This window comes from Rhinoraja longicauda, chromosome 8 (genome assembly GCF_053455715.1).
Source record: "Rhinoraja longicauda isolate Sanriku21f chromosome 8, sRhiLon1.1, whole genome shotgun sequence".
In the NCBI taxonomy this organism is placed as follows: Eukaryota; Metazoa; Chordata; class Chondrichthyes; order Rajiformes; family Arhynchobatidae; genus Rhinoraja; species Rhinoraja longicauda.
In genome coordinates this window covers 32025442-32044364 of record NC_135960.1, presented here as the reverse complement: position 1 = coordinate 32044364, position 18923 = coordinate 32025442, and the positions used below count along the sequence as shown (strand labels likewise).

Genomic DNA, 18923 nt, shown 5'->3' with positions numbered 1-18923 from the left:
CCAGAAGACTGCCATTGAATATATTCAAATTGTAATTAATAGATTTTGGGGGATTTAACGAATCAAGTGATGTGGAGAGAATGATATTGAATGTATTGACTTCAGTCATCGCTCATGCAAACATGTTACATTCCGAAGCCCTCTGAAAGGTTCCTTCTCCCAGCTTTGTGTTTTTGTCCAAATGGAAGTAATTTTCCCTGTTTACCCTGTGTGTTCCTTTTACTTTGCCTAAATTCTTGAAAGAACCCAACCTTATTGCTCTTGCCTTATAATATAGATCCCTCATCTCCTGAAGTAGGGTCTCGATCCGAAACATCACTCATTCTTTCTATCCAGAGATGCTGCCTGTCCCGCTGAGTTACTCCAGGATTTTGTGTCTACCCTCATAGTATGAGATCATTATTAATTTTCTTACATAAAATTTAAAAGGGCGGCACGGTGGCGCAGCAGTAGAGTTGCTGCCTTAAAGCGCTTGCAGCGCTGGAGACCCGGGTTCGATCCTAACTACGGGTGCTGTCTGTACAAAGTTTGTATGTTCTCCCAGTGACTGCGTGGGTTTTCTCTGAGATCTTCGGTTTCCTCCCACACTCATGACTTACAGGTATGTAGGTTAATTGACTTGGTGTATGTGTAAATAGTCCCTAGTAGTAGGATAATGTTAATGTGCGGGGATCACTGGTTGGTGTGGACTTGGTGTGCCGAAGGGCCTGTTTCCGCACTGTATCTCTAAACTAAACTAAATAGAGAGTTGGATGACGAGTTACAGTGTGGTCCAGCGGATTAATCCATGAGTAGTTTTCCATATTATTGTTATTGATTTTGACAGATTGCTCCCCTCACACAGAAGCCTCGCTAATATTCTTGACTTGCAAGCTTGTATTGCTTTATCTTCAGCTCTAAAGGGATTTGAAAATTATTTGTTCTTGAGCCATGATTGTTGTTTTTCAGTGTGTGTTCATTCTTCAGGCTATGGTGTGTATGGGTGCTCATTTTGTGCTTGTGTCATGCTGTGTAAAGGCATCCACTCCACATTCACTTTGTTTTTTGTTCAGTTCAAAATACAGTAAAAGTATCCAATCTATGCACAGATTGTGTTGTGTAAACACAAGATTGTGTTGGGACTCTGCTTAGGTCATGGTGTGTAAATCTGATTAACCTGTGTTCAGATACTGTGATAAAGACCAATTTTTTACGTCATTATTGGAGGGGTGTATTATGTGCAGGAAGAGATAGAAGCTACATATGCAAGTTCTTCGACTTCCAGTTTTTTGTCCACACCTTCTACTTCCACCACTTGATGGCCAGAGTTGTGGTTGTGTTTTGTCTGCAGGTGGCTGAAGTTGCTTTGTTCTTCTCTTGAAACAGGCAACTAGAGATACTTAGTTCTCAATATTTCATACTTCTTCTGGTTACCTTTGCTGAGCGGTCACAAAGGTTGTCACATCTTTGCACGATGCTGATTGCTTTTTAAACATTTCCTGGAGAATCTTGAAGATTAAACTATTGACCCAACGTAGGTGCACAACTATGTATAGCACCAGATGTCCTCAGTTTGCAAAGTAAATGCAAACAAAAGTGAGGGGTGACATATAGTGGGGACCTCTCTGCATAATGCACTTTTATTATCTGAACCTGCATTCAGATGGCATATGCTTAGGAAAGAACTGCAGATGCTGGTTTAAATCGAAGGTAGACACAAAATGCTTGAGTAATTCAGTGGGACAGGCAGCATCTCTGGACAGAAGGAATGGGTGACGTTTTGGGTCAAGACCCTTGTGTCTACCTTCAGATGGCATATGTTTCTCTCCACAGCAGTAACAAACTTTTTTACCTTTTATCGCATGATTGCTGTATTCAGCACTGTGTATTTTGTTGCGTCTGTACCACATTTGCTGTTATGTGATCCAGCTAGACCTACTTGCAAGTCCTGCATGTTTTTACTTGCTGCATCTTGGACCATTTTCAGTGCTCTTTCAAAGGTCAGATTCATCTGTGACAATGATTGATTGTGAAACCGGTCAGCATTGACTGCATGCTAATCCGTGCTGTAGCTTTTGTGAGACTGTGTTGTCATAATTACAGTCTTTTGATAATGTCCACCAGTCACTGTCTCACTTGGCATCCTTAACCATGCATCAAACTAGGAAATTTTGCCTGATCTCACTTGGTCCTTCAACAAATACTCGCATTTCTTTAATATTTTGTGTAGTTTAAGGGTTAGGCCGACAATTTCAGTTAAAATGTGAAATGGTTATCAACTAACTTAGCAGCCCTGCATTCCATAGCCAATGAAAACAAATTTGCAGATGTGTTATCTGTGATCATTGCCTGGGAACGCAGTCTTCAAGGCCATTCTATGGGAAAGCGTAACGTTGGCAAACACAACACAACAGCAATAATTGGGTAGTCCACCCGCGCCCCCTGCCACTAGTAGCGCAGAAACGTTGCAGACAAGGGGGGCTTACGATTGGCTCGGGGAGGGGCAGTGGTGTGGTCTGCTCTGATAAGAAATGCCATAAAGGATGGTGTTGGGCGCCCTTTCGGTGAGAGAACCTCAGCCTTGGACCATGTCGCGAACGGTGCCAGGTGATCTTGAACAAAACATTCTGTGGCGTGCTCTGATGAGTTTGTGAGTGCTTGCGGGTTTACGTGAGTATATAGAAACATCCTGCGGCATGCTCTGCTGTGTACTCGGAGTTTGCGAGTGCGTTTGGGGATATTCGAGGATATGCGAGTGCAGGTGCCTTATTTAGTAGTGTGATAAATTACTGAGTGAATCAAAACTTATCTGAATCTAGTGATTTATCGAACACAACATTTGGCGTAGTTGTCAGGATTCAGATAACAGACACTAAGTAATAAATAATGTGCAAGTCAAAGAAAGCAGTGGAAACTGAAACCTATTGGATCCCAGGGTGGGTGGATAATACGGACAGGTTTGCGAGTTTGGTTCCGTCCAGGACACTTATCAACCGGTAAGGCACTAAACAACAACCCTAATGTTACAATCGGACATAATATATTGACACAGTTAAAAGAGAGTGGGTTCCCCGTGGAAAAGAGGAGCCACAAAGGAGCATTCTGGCTGTTACTATCATTAGTTAAATCTCAACATGAGAATCTTAAACAAAGATCAGTAGATTTCACATTAAACTATATGGTGAGGCTCCCAACATAGCAGGTACTCTCATCACATTTTAGAGATATTTGGACAGGTACATGAATAAGATAGGTTTAGAGGGTTATGGGCCAAGCGTGGACAGGTGGGACTAATGTAGATAAGTCATATCGGCTGGTGTGGCCTAATTGGGCCGAAGGGCCTGTTTCCACACTGTATGGGTCTGACTCAATGACTCCATAGCAATTAAGATAGACCTCTGCTTGCTTTCATCTTCAGTATCGTTCAGAGTAATGAAATGCAACTGCATTTCCCAATATTTGGCCTATACTTTGGTTTGAAAATCAAATGTTGTAATTGAGCCTACTGTTGAGATCATTTACTTTCCTTTGCTTTAAAAACAGACCAACAATCTTTAGACTTCTCAACTCACACCCCTCCTCCTCCTCCCTTTATGTTCCGTGAAAAGAGTTTCTCTTCCGTTCTACATGATTAAGAAGTCTAGAAGTAGCAGTCACAGTCTCAAAGGGGGTAGGCCATTGGGGACTGAAATGAGGAGAAATATGTTCACTAAAAATCAGATAAATATTTGGAGAGCTTTGGGGGCTCTGTCATTTATTAACTTCAAGGCAGAGATCAATAGATTGCTCGATATTGTGGATGCAGTGTTATGGGGCTAGTGCAAGAAACTGGTACTTGAGATATAAGATTAGATATGATTTTGTTGAATGATTGGGTGGCTCAAGGGGCTGAATGGCCTATTCCTATTTCTCGTATGTTCTTATGGACCAATAGTACTTGCTAATGTGGAGGTAGATGCACCTGCTGTAAGTGAATGTGGAAAATCTACCACGTTCTTTCCATTGACTCCTATCGTGCGAGTATAGATATTGGGGAAATGCTCATCATTATAATACTCCTATTTCTGGCCTATACAGCTTGTGGCAAACAGCAGCCCCCATCAGCCGGAAATCAGGTCTTTGGAGCCACTGGTGTGATTTGGAATTGGAGGAAATGAACAGTGGGATCTTTGAAGCTGAGAAAGCGTGCCTCTGTTCATTGGAGTTCAGATTTTTGTTATTTGTACTCCTGGAAAAAATAGCTTTCTGTGAGCCAACAGTCAGCTAAACTCCTCGTCTATCTGTTGTTGCTCAGTTTTCCATTGCTTATGGATAAAGTGTACAAAAAGACTCAAACACTAGCCTTGTTTAAAACACAGAAAGGAATTCATGGTTATTTTGATGGCTTTGATCAAAATAATTTCCTGAGATGAAGAGAGTGTGGAATTAGTTGCCCCACAACTTTACTAGAGCTGCCACAATGAGAATTCTGTTTGAAGCACATGTGTTGCTGTGTTCCAATTCAGAGCTGGGACTCCTATCTGTGTGAATTGACCTTGAGCCTACTTGGTGCTGCATGCATACCAGCAGCTAATATAGTTTATTCTGTTTCTTGTTAACATATATATTGGCTCGGCGGTATGTTTTGCTTCGGTGAAGTTTCAGGAGGTAAAATGTGTTGAACTGTTCTGAATTTCTTGTATTTAACAGAGAAGCTTCCTTCTGTTTGTTTCAGGGCTTCACAGATTTGTAACAAATGGGGACTATTGATGAGCAAGGTCGCAGCAGGCTGGCTCAGCATCTATATTGGAGAGATAGTGGCAATAGTTAAAGAATCAACGTGCGGGGAAGCAGAGTTTTCACAATTTCTGTGATCAGGAGTCTACCTTACAGAAGAGGTGTTAGTCCAGACTGAATCAATGAAAAATGGCATTGAAAATAAATTGGAGTTTTATTAATTATTGAGTTATGTGATGTGTTGGTACAATTTCTTTCCTGTTTAATCTGCACTTTCTTTGTAGCTGTAACACTACATTCTGCATTCTTTTTCCTTTCTCTTTCTATACTACTGGTTGTTCTTGAGTGTGGTATGATCTTCCTGGATAACATGCTAAACAAAGATTTTCACAGTTTGTTGAGACATGTCAAGAGTGTTTAGTTGCCATATGTATTCATCTCTCTCTTAAATGTACTCAGCGAATTAATCTCTACCGCCCTATAAAGTGGTGACTTTCAAAGATGACCTACCCTCTGGTTAATGATATTTCCTTTCACATGTGTATTGAATATCCATTTTCTATTTTGGGACTGTGACCTCTGGTTCTAGCCATACAGCCAAGGAAAACATCAACTCTGCATTTAATCTTGACATTTATGTATGTTAAATAACATCATCTCTCAATTTTCTAAACTCAAGAGAATACAAGAACCAGTCTGCTTAATCTAGTTTCATATGACAAACCTACTATTTCGGGAATCAATGAATCTTTGCTGCATTCCCTCAGTTGTAAGAATATGAATCCTTGTGTGGAAAGATTAAATTGTCCACGGTATTCCAGATGCAGCTCATGAGGGCTCCATGTGAATGGAGTAAGGTGTTTCTTCTCATAAAGTAAAAAGCCAACATCTTATTTACCTTACTGATAATTTTCAAGTTGAAGAAACAGAATTAATGATTGAATTGAAATACATTTATAAAATAATTTTTCTAACAAAGTGAATGGCCTGACATTTTTTCACATTACATTCTATCTACTATTTCCTGCCTGCCTATGTACCCGTGAAGTCTCTCTAGATGCCTCTCTATCATTCTTAAAGCTCACACTACCATCTAGATTTGTATTGGCAACAAACTTGGATATATTATGCAAATAATTCCTTTACTTGACTACTTTGATTAGTGGCTGGGATCTCAACAGAGCAAGGATAAGGACAAAAGTGAGAGGCTGCTTTCCAGCTGATGCACTCAGTATCAGTAAAAGAGGTGAAGAAATTAAATTTGATAGAAAATTAACCTGGGGAAGCAAGATCTGGAGAGAGTTTGATTATCAGTTCAAGAATCATGTGCTGCCATTTGTAATTGATTATTTGGGTCGTATAATTTTTACTGGATATTAATCTTGTGTATCTCTCTCTTCTATTAGAAGTTGCAGAACTTGAAGCAAACCTACCCAGTAAGTAAAACATTTCTTTATAAATATTTTACCATGCCATCACAAATATTTTTGTTTGCTAAATTCCGTGTCTTTTGTTGAATTGAACAATTGGTATAAAGACTTGAGACTGCAGATGCTAGGTTCTTGAGCAAAAATCAAATTACTGGAAGAACTCAGTGGATCAGGCAAAATGCATGGAGGAAAATGTGGCCCTTCATCTGGACTAAAAATGTAGAAACATAGAAAATAGGTGCAGGAGTAGGCCATTCGGCCCTTCGAGACAGCACTGCCATTCAATATGATCATGGCTGATCATTCTGGCTTTTCCCCCATATCCCTTGATTCTTAGCACCTAAGAGCTGAATCTAACCCTCTCTCTCTAAAGGGGAGGTGGCCAGTATAAAGAGGTGAGGGAGAGGAGTGTGTCCACGATCAGGTAATAGGTAATAGGTGGATCCAGGTAAGGAGAGGTTAAATGGCAGAAGGAATCAGATGGGGAGAAAAGGGTGGAGATAGGGACAAAGGATGGGAGGGAGACACAAAATGTTGGAGTAACTCAGCGGGACAGGCAGCATCTCTGGAGAGAAGGAATGGGTGATGTTTTAGATCGAGACCCTTCAGACTGAAGAAGGGTCTCGACCCGAAACGTCACCCATTCCTTCTCTCCTGAGATGCTGCCTGTCCCGCTGAGTTACTCCAGTATTTTGTGTCTACCTTCGATTTAAACCAGCATCTGTAGTTTTTTCCTACACAAGGCTGGGATGTAGTAAGAGGAGACAACAAAGAGCTGTCAATGAGAGAATCTGATGAGAAAGGAAAAGCAGGACAAAATGAAGCTGGGGTGGTGGGCAGAAGGGAGAGGGAATTTGTAACCCAATAGAAGTGTGGGCAGAAGGGATAGATGGGGAGGGGAAAGAAACTTAATGACAGGGGGTGGGGTATGGTGGTTTTGGAAAAAAGTTAGTGTATGAGAGGACCTGGGTGGATCAGGAGAGGGAAACGAACAGAAGGTGTGTGGGTAACCTGAAATTGGAAAATTTAATGTTCACGCCTTTGGGTTGTAGACCCAAGCAGAAAATGACGTGCTTTTCTTCTTACGGGATGCATCTCAATCTGGTATAGCAACTGCTCTGTTCTTGACTGTGTGAATCTGGTGAGAGTGGTGAATGCACAGCAGTCCATCATGGGCTCATCACTTCCTTTCATTCAATCCTTCTTTACGGTGCATTGCATCAGGAAGGCTGGAAGTATCGACAGTGGTGCCTGCTGCCGTGACCATTCCCTTTTCTTTCTGCTACCTTCTGGGAGAAGATACAGGAACTTGAAAGCTCAAGCATCCAGAGTTAAGAGCAACTCCTTCACCACTGCTATCTGAGTCCTGAACCAATCACTTCTAACGCATCCCATTCCCGGAGGTGCTGCCACCTGCTTTCAACTCTATTTCATTTGGTTATTTCGTCATTGTATTTTAATATACTTTTGTACAATCTGGTTTTTATACTGCAATTCACAATTCTGCTCTTTTGCAACCATCCTATTTACTGTTGTATTTATCGTGACTGAACATGTACTGTTTACTCTGAGCTTCACGTGAACAGGGAATTTCATTGTGCCCTGATGTATGTGACAATAAACTAAACTGAATTCTAGTCTGCTTATGGCTTCCCCCAGCAGCAGTAGAGGCCGAGAACAGATGGGTTGGTGTGGGAATGGAAAGAGGAATTTAAAAAGCTTGCAACTGGGAGTTCCAGATGACCATTGCATACAGAGCGGAATTACTCAGTGAATTAGTCACTTATTTTGTGTTTGGTCTTGCATAAGTAGAAGAGGCCACATCAAGAGCACTTAATGTAATAGATGAGATTGGAGGAGGTACATGTGAAACTCTCTCTCACTTGGAAGGGCTCTTGTGGTTACAGGGTAAAGTGCCTGGGGAAGGATGGGATGAGTGAAAGGGAGTCACGCAGAGATTAAAACGTTTATTTTGAAAATTACGAGCTACAAAGCAATGGCTTAGGAATTACAGCAGTGTTTTGATCATTTGTTTTTTTGCCAGAATGTATATTTAATGACACTGCTTCAGGATACGTTATGAATGAGTGCAGTGTATAAATTATTGCTAAATTATTAAGTAAGGCCAGTTTTTTGCCAGGTTTGTATTTTGAGCTTTTTTTGGGGCGCATGAGGTTGGTTTATTGGAAGGTGTATTTGTAATGTGTTTGAACATGGGACTATGCCTTAAGGGCATAGGTTTTGATTTAAGAATGTGTGGCTCTGTATTGGGCGGCTGGGAATTTAGGACTACCTCTATTTGCATGATTATAGTTAGGGCTTTTAGGACAATGGATTTAGCATTTCAACAAGTAACCTTCTAAATGTCTTTTTGGGGTTTTAATGTTGATATGGTTTGAAAAGTTCAAGAATAGAGTTAGAATATAATTAGTACAGCACAGGAACAGCCTTTCGGCCACGATGTTTGTGCTGAGAAAAGTTATGAGAACATAACATGTTTTTGTGGAGCAACTACAAATTAATGGATTTTCCAGAGGAAAGGGAGTTAACAACAGGGTGATGGTCTGTAAGAGTTCAAGACAGATGAAGAGTTATTTGTGGTGATGGAATAGTTTTTCAAGGGAGGACACTGTACATGAAGGGAGAGGTCCCTTTACTAGGTCAGGAAGAAAATCAGTTGTCAACATGTTAATGAAAATGGGGTGAAGGTAGTAACAAATTGATCTTGGATAAGATAAACCAATAAAATATGGGAGAAATATAGGCATGAAGGAAATTAGGGAAGTGTGCAGTTTTGGGGACTGAGCTGCAAGTACTTAGGGAGGAGTATGGCCTGGCAGGCAATGCATGGGGGAAGAGAGCCGAAATGTTCCCAGTGATGCCCACATCAGGGGGAAAAAATTAAGTAAATCTTGGTGACAGAGGAGCTTATTCATAAGATAGAATCTGCAGAACATGGGCATTATGCTTGTTTTTACTGTGCAATAATCTGCCTGCATTTTTGAGATGCCAAGTTTTATTCTCATTGGTTTATCGCATTCTGAGTCTGCATGACCCTGTCCCCTGGGAGTAAGTAGTGTTTGGGTCCTGTCTTCTGAGGTTTACCAAGACACAATCTGGATTTGTTTCAGTGGAAATGATGCATGCAGCGTGCGTGTGTTTGATCACATAGGGATCAAACAACACCTTAACTTACTAAAAACAAGATTGCCTTGAGCCACAGCAACTTGCTAAATCTCCGATCACATGGAATGCTTGTGGTAGAACAGTGAAGGTTCCGCAAACTTCCACATGAGCAGCTTTCTGACCGAGAAGACATCTGATTGCAATTTTAAAATAAAATTCTGCTGTCAGTGTCTTGCGTCAGTTGAACAGATGGAAAACATTAGTTAATTTCACATCTCAACCATCCACGAACATGCTTCTTGTAATCTTTGTACAATTATGTAGCTCAGCTGCCCATACATTATAGAAGTGACCCAATTACTATAAATTTTGCAAAATGTTGCTATCCTTATGTAGGTGCCAGTCCATCATTGGGGTACAGCTTAAAGGCTGTTATTTTGCTAAATGCTAGCCTTTTCTGAGATATAGTTCAGTGGCTACTGTTGTCCTCGGGTGATAATTCATAATATATGACTAATACCTGTGGCTGCATTCCCATCCATCATCTAAGCTGCAATCTTCATGTAGTATCCTTGTTAGTAACATTCAGTGGAATTTTCCTCTAGTGAGAAAGTGACAGCTCTGCTTAACTTATTTCTTATTGGAGTTGCAGACATTCCCATTCCTCCTGTTCCACTGGATAACAAACTAACACAAATGAGATTTTCCTTTTCTTTTTATCTTGGACACAGTGATGCCATTAGTGCATGAATTAACCTGGCAATTTATGCTGACTGTAGCTCAGTTGGTGCTTTGTATGTTTTGTCTACATTGAATTTGGGGGAGATCAAAATGGTTAAATAGAAACATAGAAAATAGGTGCAGGAGGAGGCCATTTGGCCCTTTGAGCCAGCACCGCCATTCATTGTGATCATGGCTGATCATCCACAATCAGTAACCTGTGCCCAACATCTCCCCATATCCCTTGATTCCACTAGCCCCCAGAGCTCTAACTAACTCTCTCTTAAATTCATTCAGTGATTTGGCCTCCACTGCCCTCTGTGGCAGAGAATTCCACAAATTCACAACTCTCTGGGTGAAAAAGTTCATTCTCACCTCAGTTTTAAATGGCCTCCTCTTTATTCTAAGACTGTGGCCCCTGGTTCTGGACTTCCCCAACATTGGGAACATTTTTCCTGCATCTAGCTTGTCCAGTCCTTTTATAATTTTATATGTCGCTATAAGATCAGCTACACATTACCAGAACATCACAGTTGACAATGGGCCACAGAGATGAAGGGAATCCTGACACTCTTCTTTTTTCCTGTGGATTGTCCAGAGATGATAGACTTGTTTATTTGGAAAAGCTAATGTGACTCATGTTGCCCCATTTTGCATTACCCAATCCTCATTGTAACCGTTAGTAGTGCCAGATCTTTGAAGCAGGTCACTCAGTAGCATTGCAGCTGTAATTATGAACCAAAGCTATGGCTCTCTGTCAGAGTGGTACTGTAATGCACTTTGTAAATGTGGGCATGCAGTACATGATGGTAGACCTTTTGTGCTATTAATACAAATTACATGCAACTGCAGGAGATGCAACACCTGTCCCTTTACCTCCCCCCTCAACTCCATCCAAGGACCTAAACAGTCTTTCCAGGTGAGACAGAGGTTCACCTGCACCTCCTCCAACCTCATCTATTGCATCCGCTGCTCCAGATGTCAACTTATTTACATCGGTGAAACCAAACTCAGGCTCGGCGATCACTTCGCTCCACACCTGCGCTCAGTCTGCATTAACCAATCTGATCTCCCGGTGGCTGAGCACTTCAACTCCCCCTCCCATTCCCAGTCTGATCTTTCTGTCATGGGCCTCCTCCAGTGCCATAGTGAGTCCCACCGGAAATTGGAGGAACAGCACCTCATATTTCGCCTGGGCAGCTTGCAGCCCATTTGTATGAACATTGACTTCTCCAACTTTAGATAGTTCCTCTGTCCCTCTCTTCCCCTCCCCCTTCCCAGATCTCCCACTGTCTTCCTGTCTCCACCTATATCCTTCCTTTGTCTCGTCAGTCTGAAGAAGTGTCTCGACCCGAAACGTCGCCCATTCCTTCTCTCCTGATTAGCAGTAGCAATATGGAGAATGAATTACTGGACTGTGTATGGGATGGCTTTCCAGATCAATTTGTTGAGGGCTCAGCTGGAGAACAGGCTATATTCGATCAGTTACTGTGCAATGAGAAAGGGTTAATTGAACATTTTAAGGGGCATTTAGAGACGTTTGATCATAATATGATAGAATATCATTAAGATTGAAAGTGAGTTGCTCCAATCCAAATCCAAGGACGTTAAATCTAAACAAAGCAAAGAGAAGGCATGAGATAAAAACAATAACTGCTGGAAATACTCAGCAGGTCAGGCAGTATCTAGAAAAGAGAAAAATGATTACCATTTTGGCTTTGAGGCTTTTTGTCAGAACTGGGAAATAGAGAATACAAGGTAGTTTTTTGTTGCAGAGAAAATAAGGGAGGAATGGGTTGAACAAAGGAAACTTCTCTCGGTTGAGTCAAATGGGTTAACATGGCAGCTCAGTGGTGCAGCTGGTAGAATGGATGCTTTGCCGCTCCAGTGATCCGTGTTCAATCCTACTCTCCCATCTAATCTTTTTTGCTGTAATTGATTCAAAAGACTCGTAATCAGATTCAAAGATTGTTTCTATCTACAAAAAATGGGAATCCATAGTCTCAGTCTGAAGAAGGGTCTCGACCCGAAACGTCACCCATCTTCAGTCTGAAGAAGGGTCTTGACCCGAAACATCGCCCATTCCTTCTCTCCTGAGATGCTGCATGACCTGCTAAGTTACTCCAGCATTTTGTGAATAAATGTCTACCCTTACTGCATTTGATTTCTCTTCAAAAGTGACAGATGACACTAAACTTGGAAGTGTAAGAAACGGTGAAGAATGGTAGTGGACTTTGAAGTTATAGACACGTTGCTGGAATGGATGGACACATGAAAGATTAAAGTTAATAATAATAATAATAATAATGCATTACATTTATATAGCGCTTTTCAAACACTCAAAGACGCTTTACAGGGATTACTAGAACATAGAGAAGAAAATAAATAGATAAATAAGTAAACGAACAGAAAAAGGAGACAGAAGGTGAGGTGACGGTCAGTGGTTGAAGGCAGTGCTGAACAGGTGAGACTTCAGTGATGTTTTGAATGTGGTGAGTGAGGAGGAGTCTCTGACGGTTTGGGGTAGTGAGTTCCAGAGGGTGGGAGCAGCGATGGAGAAAGCCCTGTCCCCCCAGGATCTGAGTTTGGTCCGGATGGGGGGGGGACAGGAGGTTGGCAGCAGCAGAGCGGAGGGTGGAGGTGGGAGTGTATCTGTGGAGGAGGTCAGTCAGGTAGGATGGGGCCAGGTTATGGAGGGCTTTGTGGGTCATGAGGAGGATTTTGTACTGGATTCTCTGGGGGATGGGGAGCCAGTGGAGCTTGTAAAGGACGGGGGTGATATGGTCACGGATCGGGGAGTGGGTGAGTAGACGGGCAGCGGAGTTTTGAATGTATTGAAGTTTACTGATGATTTTTGAGGGTGAGCCATAGAGGAGGCTGTTGCAGTAGTCCAGACGGGAGGTGATGAAGGCGTGGATGAGGGTTTCTGCAGCTGTGGAGGAGAGGGATGGACGGAGACGGGCGATGTTTTTGAGGTGGAAGAAGGCTGTCTTGGTGATGTGTTTGATGTGTTTGTTGAAGGAGAGGGTTTGATCAAAGATGATTCCAGTTAATGCACAGTTGTGTAAAATAGCACATTTATGTAGGATGATTGTGGGAAAAGCAGTATAATCTAAAATACATGTCTAAAGTTGATGAAAGATGAGATACACTTGGATGTTGCAGTGAATTGTGTAAATAAAATAGATAGGTTTGTTTTCATCAAAGCAGAGAAAATTGATAGGTACTTTGTAGAAATTCTTAAAATCATGAAATGTCTGTAAAGTGAATCAAGATAAATTATTTATTTTGTATTGAATCGTGGCAATCCTGAGGACACAGACTTAAAACATTGGTTAAAGAACCATGGTGATAAGTTGAAAAAATAACTTGCAGTAAATTGTGATCGTTTGAAATTTACTGCCTGATGGAATGATGGATGTAGATTCAATAGTTGCTTTCAAAGAGGAATTAAATATATACTGAAAGAAGATGAATACACAAGACTGTGGGGAATGAACTGGGATGAAACTGACAGGATTGCTCACACAGTGAGTCACTGCAGGATCAATGGACCAAACAATCTCCATCCAAGATACCTCACCAAAATTTGTTCCACGATTAGATGACCTGTTTCTCTGTTGCAACACTCGAAGCATATTACTGTTGTAACATACTGTTTTGAGCTTTTTGTGCTGAAGCAGTCAATAGGTGATTCCTGCACTGTATTAGCTGATCATTTTGTTCATAAGCAGACTGACCAAGTTCTTTCTCTACTGAGAGTGTATTTCTGGGCTGCTTTTGCATTGCAGCAGTCTGAGAGTCACTGGGCTATTTCTGAGATTTAAAAGTCTGATTGATGTAATGGTTTGAGAGCTAATTTTCTTTATTTCAATGGTTGCCATCATCTTGGAATGCTCTCCATTTCCTCAAACCCCTCTCTTGTTTACTGTTACACTATTGTGTGAGTTGTTAGCTTATTTGACCATTGTGGGTTTTTTTTTGTGCTGTCAGAATTGAGCGTTAAATTGAGGGTTCTGTGTGTGAGCAATATTATTTTGATTATATATTTTCTGTGACAGACTAATTCAATTTTCCTTGCCTGTATTGGAATAGATTGATTTAATGGGTGTTTCTGAGTTGTAGTAAATTGTGATTGGATGAGCTTCAGTGCTGAGAGTCAATTTGTTTCTAAGCCGCAGAGATCCAGAGATGCTGCCTATGCCGCTGAGTTACTCCAGTATTTTGTGTCTATCTTCTGAGCAGCAGATTTGATGACCCTGCTTTTGCTCTCAACAATCTAAATCAGAAACTTCTTCCATATGGTGTCAGACAGATTGCCTGTTTCTGTGTTGTAGTGGACTGTGATTCGATGAGCTACTGATGTTTTGGAATAGACATTGAGGTCCTGTTTTTGAATGTACAGATTGTGATCCCACAGTCTTTTTCTTTACTGGAACAATTTGAGGTTCACTGGTCTACGATCCATTAAACTATGATCTCCTACAGCTTGTTTCGATACTTTGTTTCTGTACTACTGCAGTATGATGTTCTTTTGCCTCTTTCCATTCTCTTCCGGTACATAAATGTGATTCAGTGGGCTATTTCCATATTTTAATAATCTTATTCAATTAACTATTTCTATAATTGAACAGATTATGATTCTGAACTATATTATTTCTTTACTGTAACACACTTCATATCCACGGCAGTTGCCTATAGATTTGGATATTATGGACTTCACACAAATTCCAGACTTAATTTTGTGTGATCCTTTCTGTTTATTGGTAAATGTTACTATTTATTCAGTAACCTGAAACAAGAGTGATGTCTAAGATTTTCCAAATTTGAAGGTAGTCATGGGTTTATAGTACCATATAGCCATAGAATTTTCATACTTTGTCTTTGGCATTTAAGGAGGCATTTAAACACCTCTGAGCAATTACAGACATCTGTAAAGCCATGTGTCCCAAACATTACAGTGCCCTGAAATGGGGGGATTATGTATAAACACAGCTGTAATTTCTACATGGTGAAACCAAAATGTATAAAAATACCTTTAAATAAAATCTGACAATGTGCACTTTAACCACATGTGATTTTTTTTCTATTGCAAATCTTAAATTGTGGAGTACAGAGGCAAATAAATATATGATGGGACTTTGTCCCAAACATTATGGAGGGCACTGTATTGTTGTAATTATCATTACCATATGTTGTTATGCCCTCATATTAACAAGGAATTTCATTGCACCTTGGAATATATGACAATAAATTAATCTGAATCTAAACTTATTTCAGTATGTCCAGAATTCTATCTCCTCCTAATAGAACACCTCATTCAGCTGTGCAAACTTTTCACATTACCATTTTAACCTTTTTATCTCCCTTTCTATTTTCCTGTGCACTTTTCATGTTCATATTTAATATTGCCATGATTATTTTATAAGCAGTCGCCTAGATTTCATGTTACTTTTAACCTTGATGGATATAGGAAGGATGTGATAAAGGTGGAAGGGTTGAGGTAAAGATTCACTAAAATGTTACCGGGACTGGAGGGCTCAAGTTATAAGGTGAGACTGGATAGGCTGAGATGTTATACCCTGGTGCATAGGAGGTTGAAGGATGAACTTAGAAGGATATAAAATCATGAGGGGCATTGATAAGGTGAATGGTCAGTCTTTTTCCCAGGTCAGGAAGTCTAGAACTAGAGGACATAGGTTTAAGGTGAGAGGGGACTGATTTTCACACTGAGGGTGGTGGACACATGGAATGAGCTGCCGGCAGAAGTGGTAGAGGTGGGTACAATTATAGTATTTTAAAGACTTTTTGACAGGTACATGAATAGTAAAGTAGAGAGATATGAGCCAAATGCAGGCAAATTGGACTAGCTTTGTTGGGCATCTTGGTAAGCACAAATTAGTTGGGTCAAAAGAGTCTGTTTATGTGCTATATAACTCTTTATATAGTTTGCTGTACTTAGATGCTCACTTTTTCAACTTTTAAGAATATATTTATCTGATGGCCAATCCATCTCGTGTTTGAAGACAAATTTAGGACAGATGTTTATTGCTCAGATGTTTGGCCCTTTGTCAATCTTGCACCCTTATCCTCAATACTTTTCTGTTCTTAAATGGTAATGTTGTAAATTCCTAATTGCTCTCTTTTTTTATTGACATTTTGTTCCATCGAGCTTCTCTAAATGTCATAATTTTTCTGTAGATTGATGTATCAAATTGTCCAAGGTTATAGTTTTCCTGTGAGATCCATAGCATGCAAGTTGACTGCTGCCACATCCTATAATAGGTTTACTGATAATGCCTAACTTGAAAATGATACTCTGATGGTTTAAATTTCTGATTACTTATTTAGATTTTTAGATTTAGAGATACAGCGCGGAAACAGGCCCTTCGGCCCACCGAGTCCGCGCCGCCCAGCGATCCCCGCACATTAACAGTATCCTACACACACTAGGGACAATTTTTACATTTACCCAGTCAATTAACCTACATACCCGTATGTCTTTGGAGTGTGGGAGGAAACCAAAGATCTCGGAGAAAACCCATGCAGGTCACGGGGAGAACGTACAAACTCCGTACAGACGGCGCCCGTAATCAGAGTCTCCTGTAACCTGAGTCTCCGGCGCTGCATTCGCTGTAAGGCAGCAACTCTACCGCTGCGCCACCGTGGTTGTTATTTATTTACTGGTTGTTATTTCTATATTATACAATAATATTTAAAGTTACTACCAGAGAGATGGCAGTAGGGTTTTATTCTGGGAGAGGGATCGATTTGACAAGTAAGTTAATGTGGTGGAAGATTTGGCTTCACTGGAAATGCTGATGTAACAAGGGATTAGGGAGAGTTAATGTACCAGGAAGGTCAGCATTGTTGTAGTTACTGTGCTAGGGTAATGGACTGAGAGCTTTTTGCTTGACATGACGTATGTTTTGTATTCTTGGTATTGACTGTTTCCATTCACTCCAATTATTGGTTTTATTTCTGCAGATACATGCAAACTGGACTTTCCTGATGCAAACAAACTTTATTCCTTCCAGCTGAATGTCATGCCAGGTAATCTTTACTAACCTGGTCATAAAACAGTTTGTTTTATAAAAAAACAAATCAGTTATGTGTATTTTTTTCTATTAGAGTTGTATGTACCACAGTTGTTTCATTGCTACATGATATAAAGAACAAATAAAGCTTATAATTTAAAAGATTGGTAGCTGCGGAAATAGCACTTTCATCTCTGAATCAAACATGGGTTCAAGATTCCCCAATAAAATTGAGCACACACACTTAAATGATTTGTTCAATAGAGTACCAAAGATAGAGCACAGTTGAGGGAAATTGGATCGGAGTGAGCCAATGATGCACTAAGAGGTTGGGTAGTATCTATGCTACAAATTCTACCAGCTGTGCGTATGTGGTGTGGCTAGATGCTTCAACAATTGTGGTTTGGATACACAAACATAACTGATAAACCTAATGGAGTACCAAAGAGGTGCTGCTCTGCTGGAGCTATAATCTTTGACTCGATTTTTGAAAACAAGAGCCTGCATTCCATCTGATAAATGCGAAAGATTCCATGACTGAATTACAGGATAGATTTCCTAGCATCCTGACCAACATGTATCCCTCAACAAGCCTAGCCAGATTCCCTACATTATATGAAGATTGCATCTCCTCGATTGGCTTCAAAGTATTTTGGAAGACTTGGTTTTGTGGAAGTTCCCATATAATTGCAAATTCTTTTGAGACACTTTGGAAGGTTCAACAATCGTTAGGTTCAACACCATTATTTAGCAAACAACTCTGGAATTTATGCTCCAGTACAAAACTGCAATCAGAGTATGTGAAAATCAAACAAAAAAACTGTAGATGTTGGAAATCTAAACTAAAGGGTCTTTGACCTGAAACATTAGCTGTGTTTCTCTTCCCACAGATAGAGCATGACCACCGAGTATTTGCAGCATTTCCTATTTTCATTTGCAATTAAATATGGTACCTAATTCTGGTCACCACGCTATGGGAAGAAAGCAGAATCTTTAAAGAGGATACGAAAAAGATTTAGTAGATCTCAGTAATACACAGTTGTGTATTACTGAGAGCTGAGCTTGGGAAATAATCTAGAGAAAGATGCAAGTGTAATGCTAGGCCAGTGGGATGCCTGATGATATATTTTGTGGAGCAAGAGGCTTTCAGGTGAGATTCACCAGTGGTATTTCTAAGCTTGCTAATATCACAGGATTTTTATAAGAAACTTCTTAAGCCAACACATCTCCGGTGAGTTGCAGCATTAATGTGTTAAGCATCAGCTCATTATTCTTGCAGTGATTGATGATAACATTGTTAGTGTGGGTTGGTTGTGATGAGGTACTGGCATCACTGACTAAATATAATGGAAACTTAATATAATGATAAGTGCAGTGAAATTATTGTTATTATTTCGCAAACACATTTCATTGAATGTTGATTCCTATCGTCATTTTTGCTTTTACTGATTTCCTGAAATAACCCAACTAATTGCTGATCTTGCTCATTGGTAGATTATAGGATAAAGATGAGGGGAACATATCTTTGATTAAGGGAAAATGTCATTGTATTTAAAAAGGGAAGCAGAGTGTTTGTTCAATTATGCATTTGTATTTTTGGTCTTGTTTCCATTAGTGCCTTTGAAGTTGTCGGCAAGGTGGTTGCATATGTGTATTTTTTTACAATAATGGAAAGATTTTGAGGAACAAGATTATTTTTCAAGTTTTTATACCAATACACTGTTCTTAACAAAAATCTGCCCATCATGTGAAACCTTATAAATAACAGATATAAATTAGATAACTTCAAGACCGAAAGTTAAAAACTTTTTTCATGACAGACAAATTTTCATCGTTTTACCACCATTTTGGACACCAAAACTGTGACATAAAAACTCTGCTACATTTAGTCATGAATATTTAATTCATAAATAAA

General features: G+C 40.1%; 1 protein-coding gene across 1 annotated transcript in view; it reads left to right on the top strand.

Moving 5' to 3' along the window:
- Positions 1–18923, top strand: part of ube2f (ubiquitin-conjugating enzyme E2F (putative)) — a 95137-nt gene that overhangs the window by 25367 nt on the left and 50847 nt on the right. The window contains exons 4-5 of the mRNA XM_078403548.1: positions 6102–6131; positions 16959–17024. Of these exons, the coding sequence (XP_078259674.1) occupies positions 6102–6131; positions 16959–17024 (96 nt within the window). The remainder of the gene's footprint in view (positions 1–6101; positions 6132–16958; positions 17025–18923) is intronic.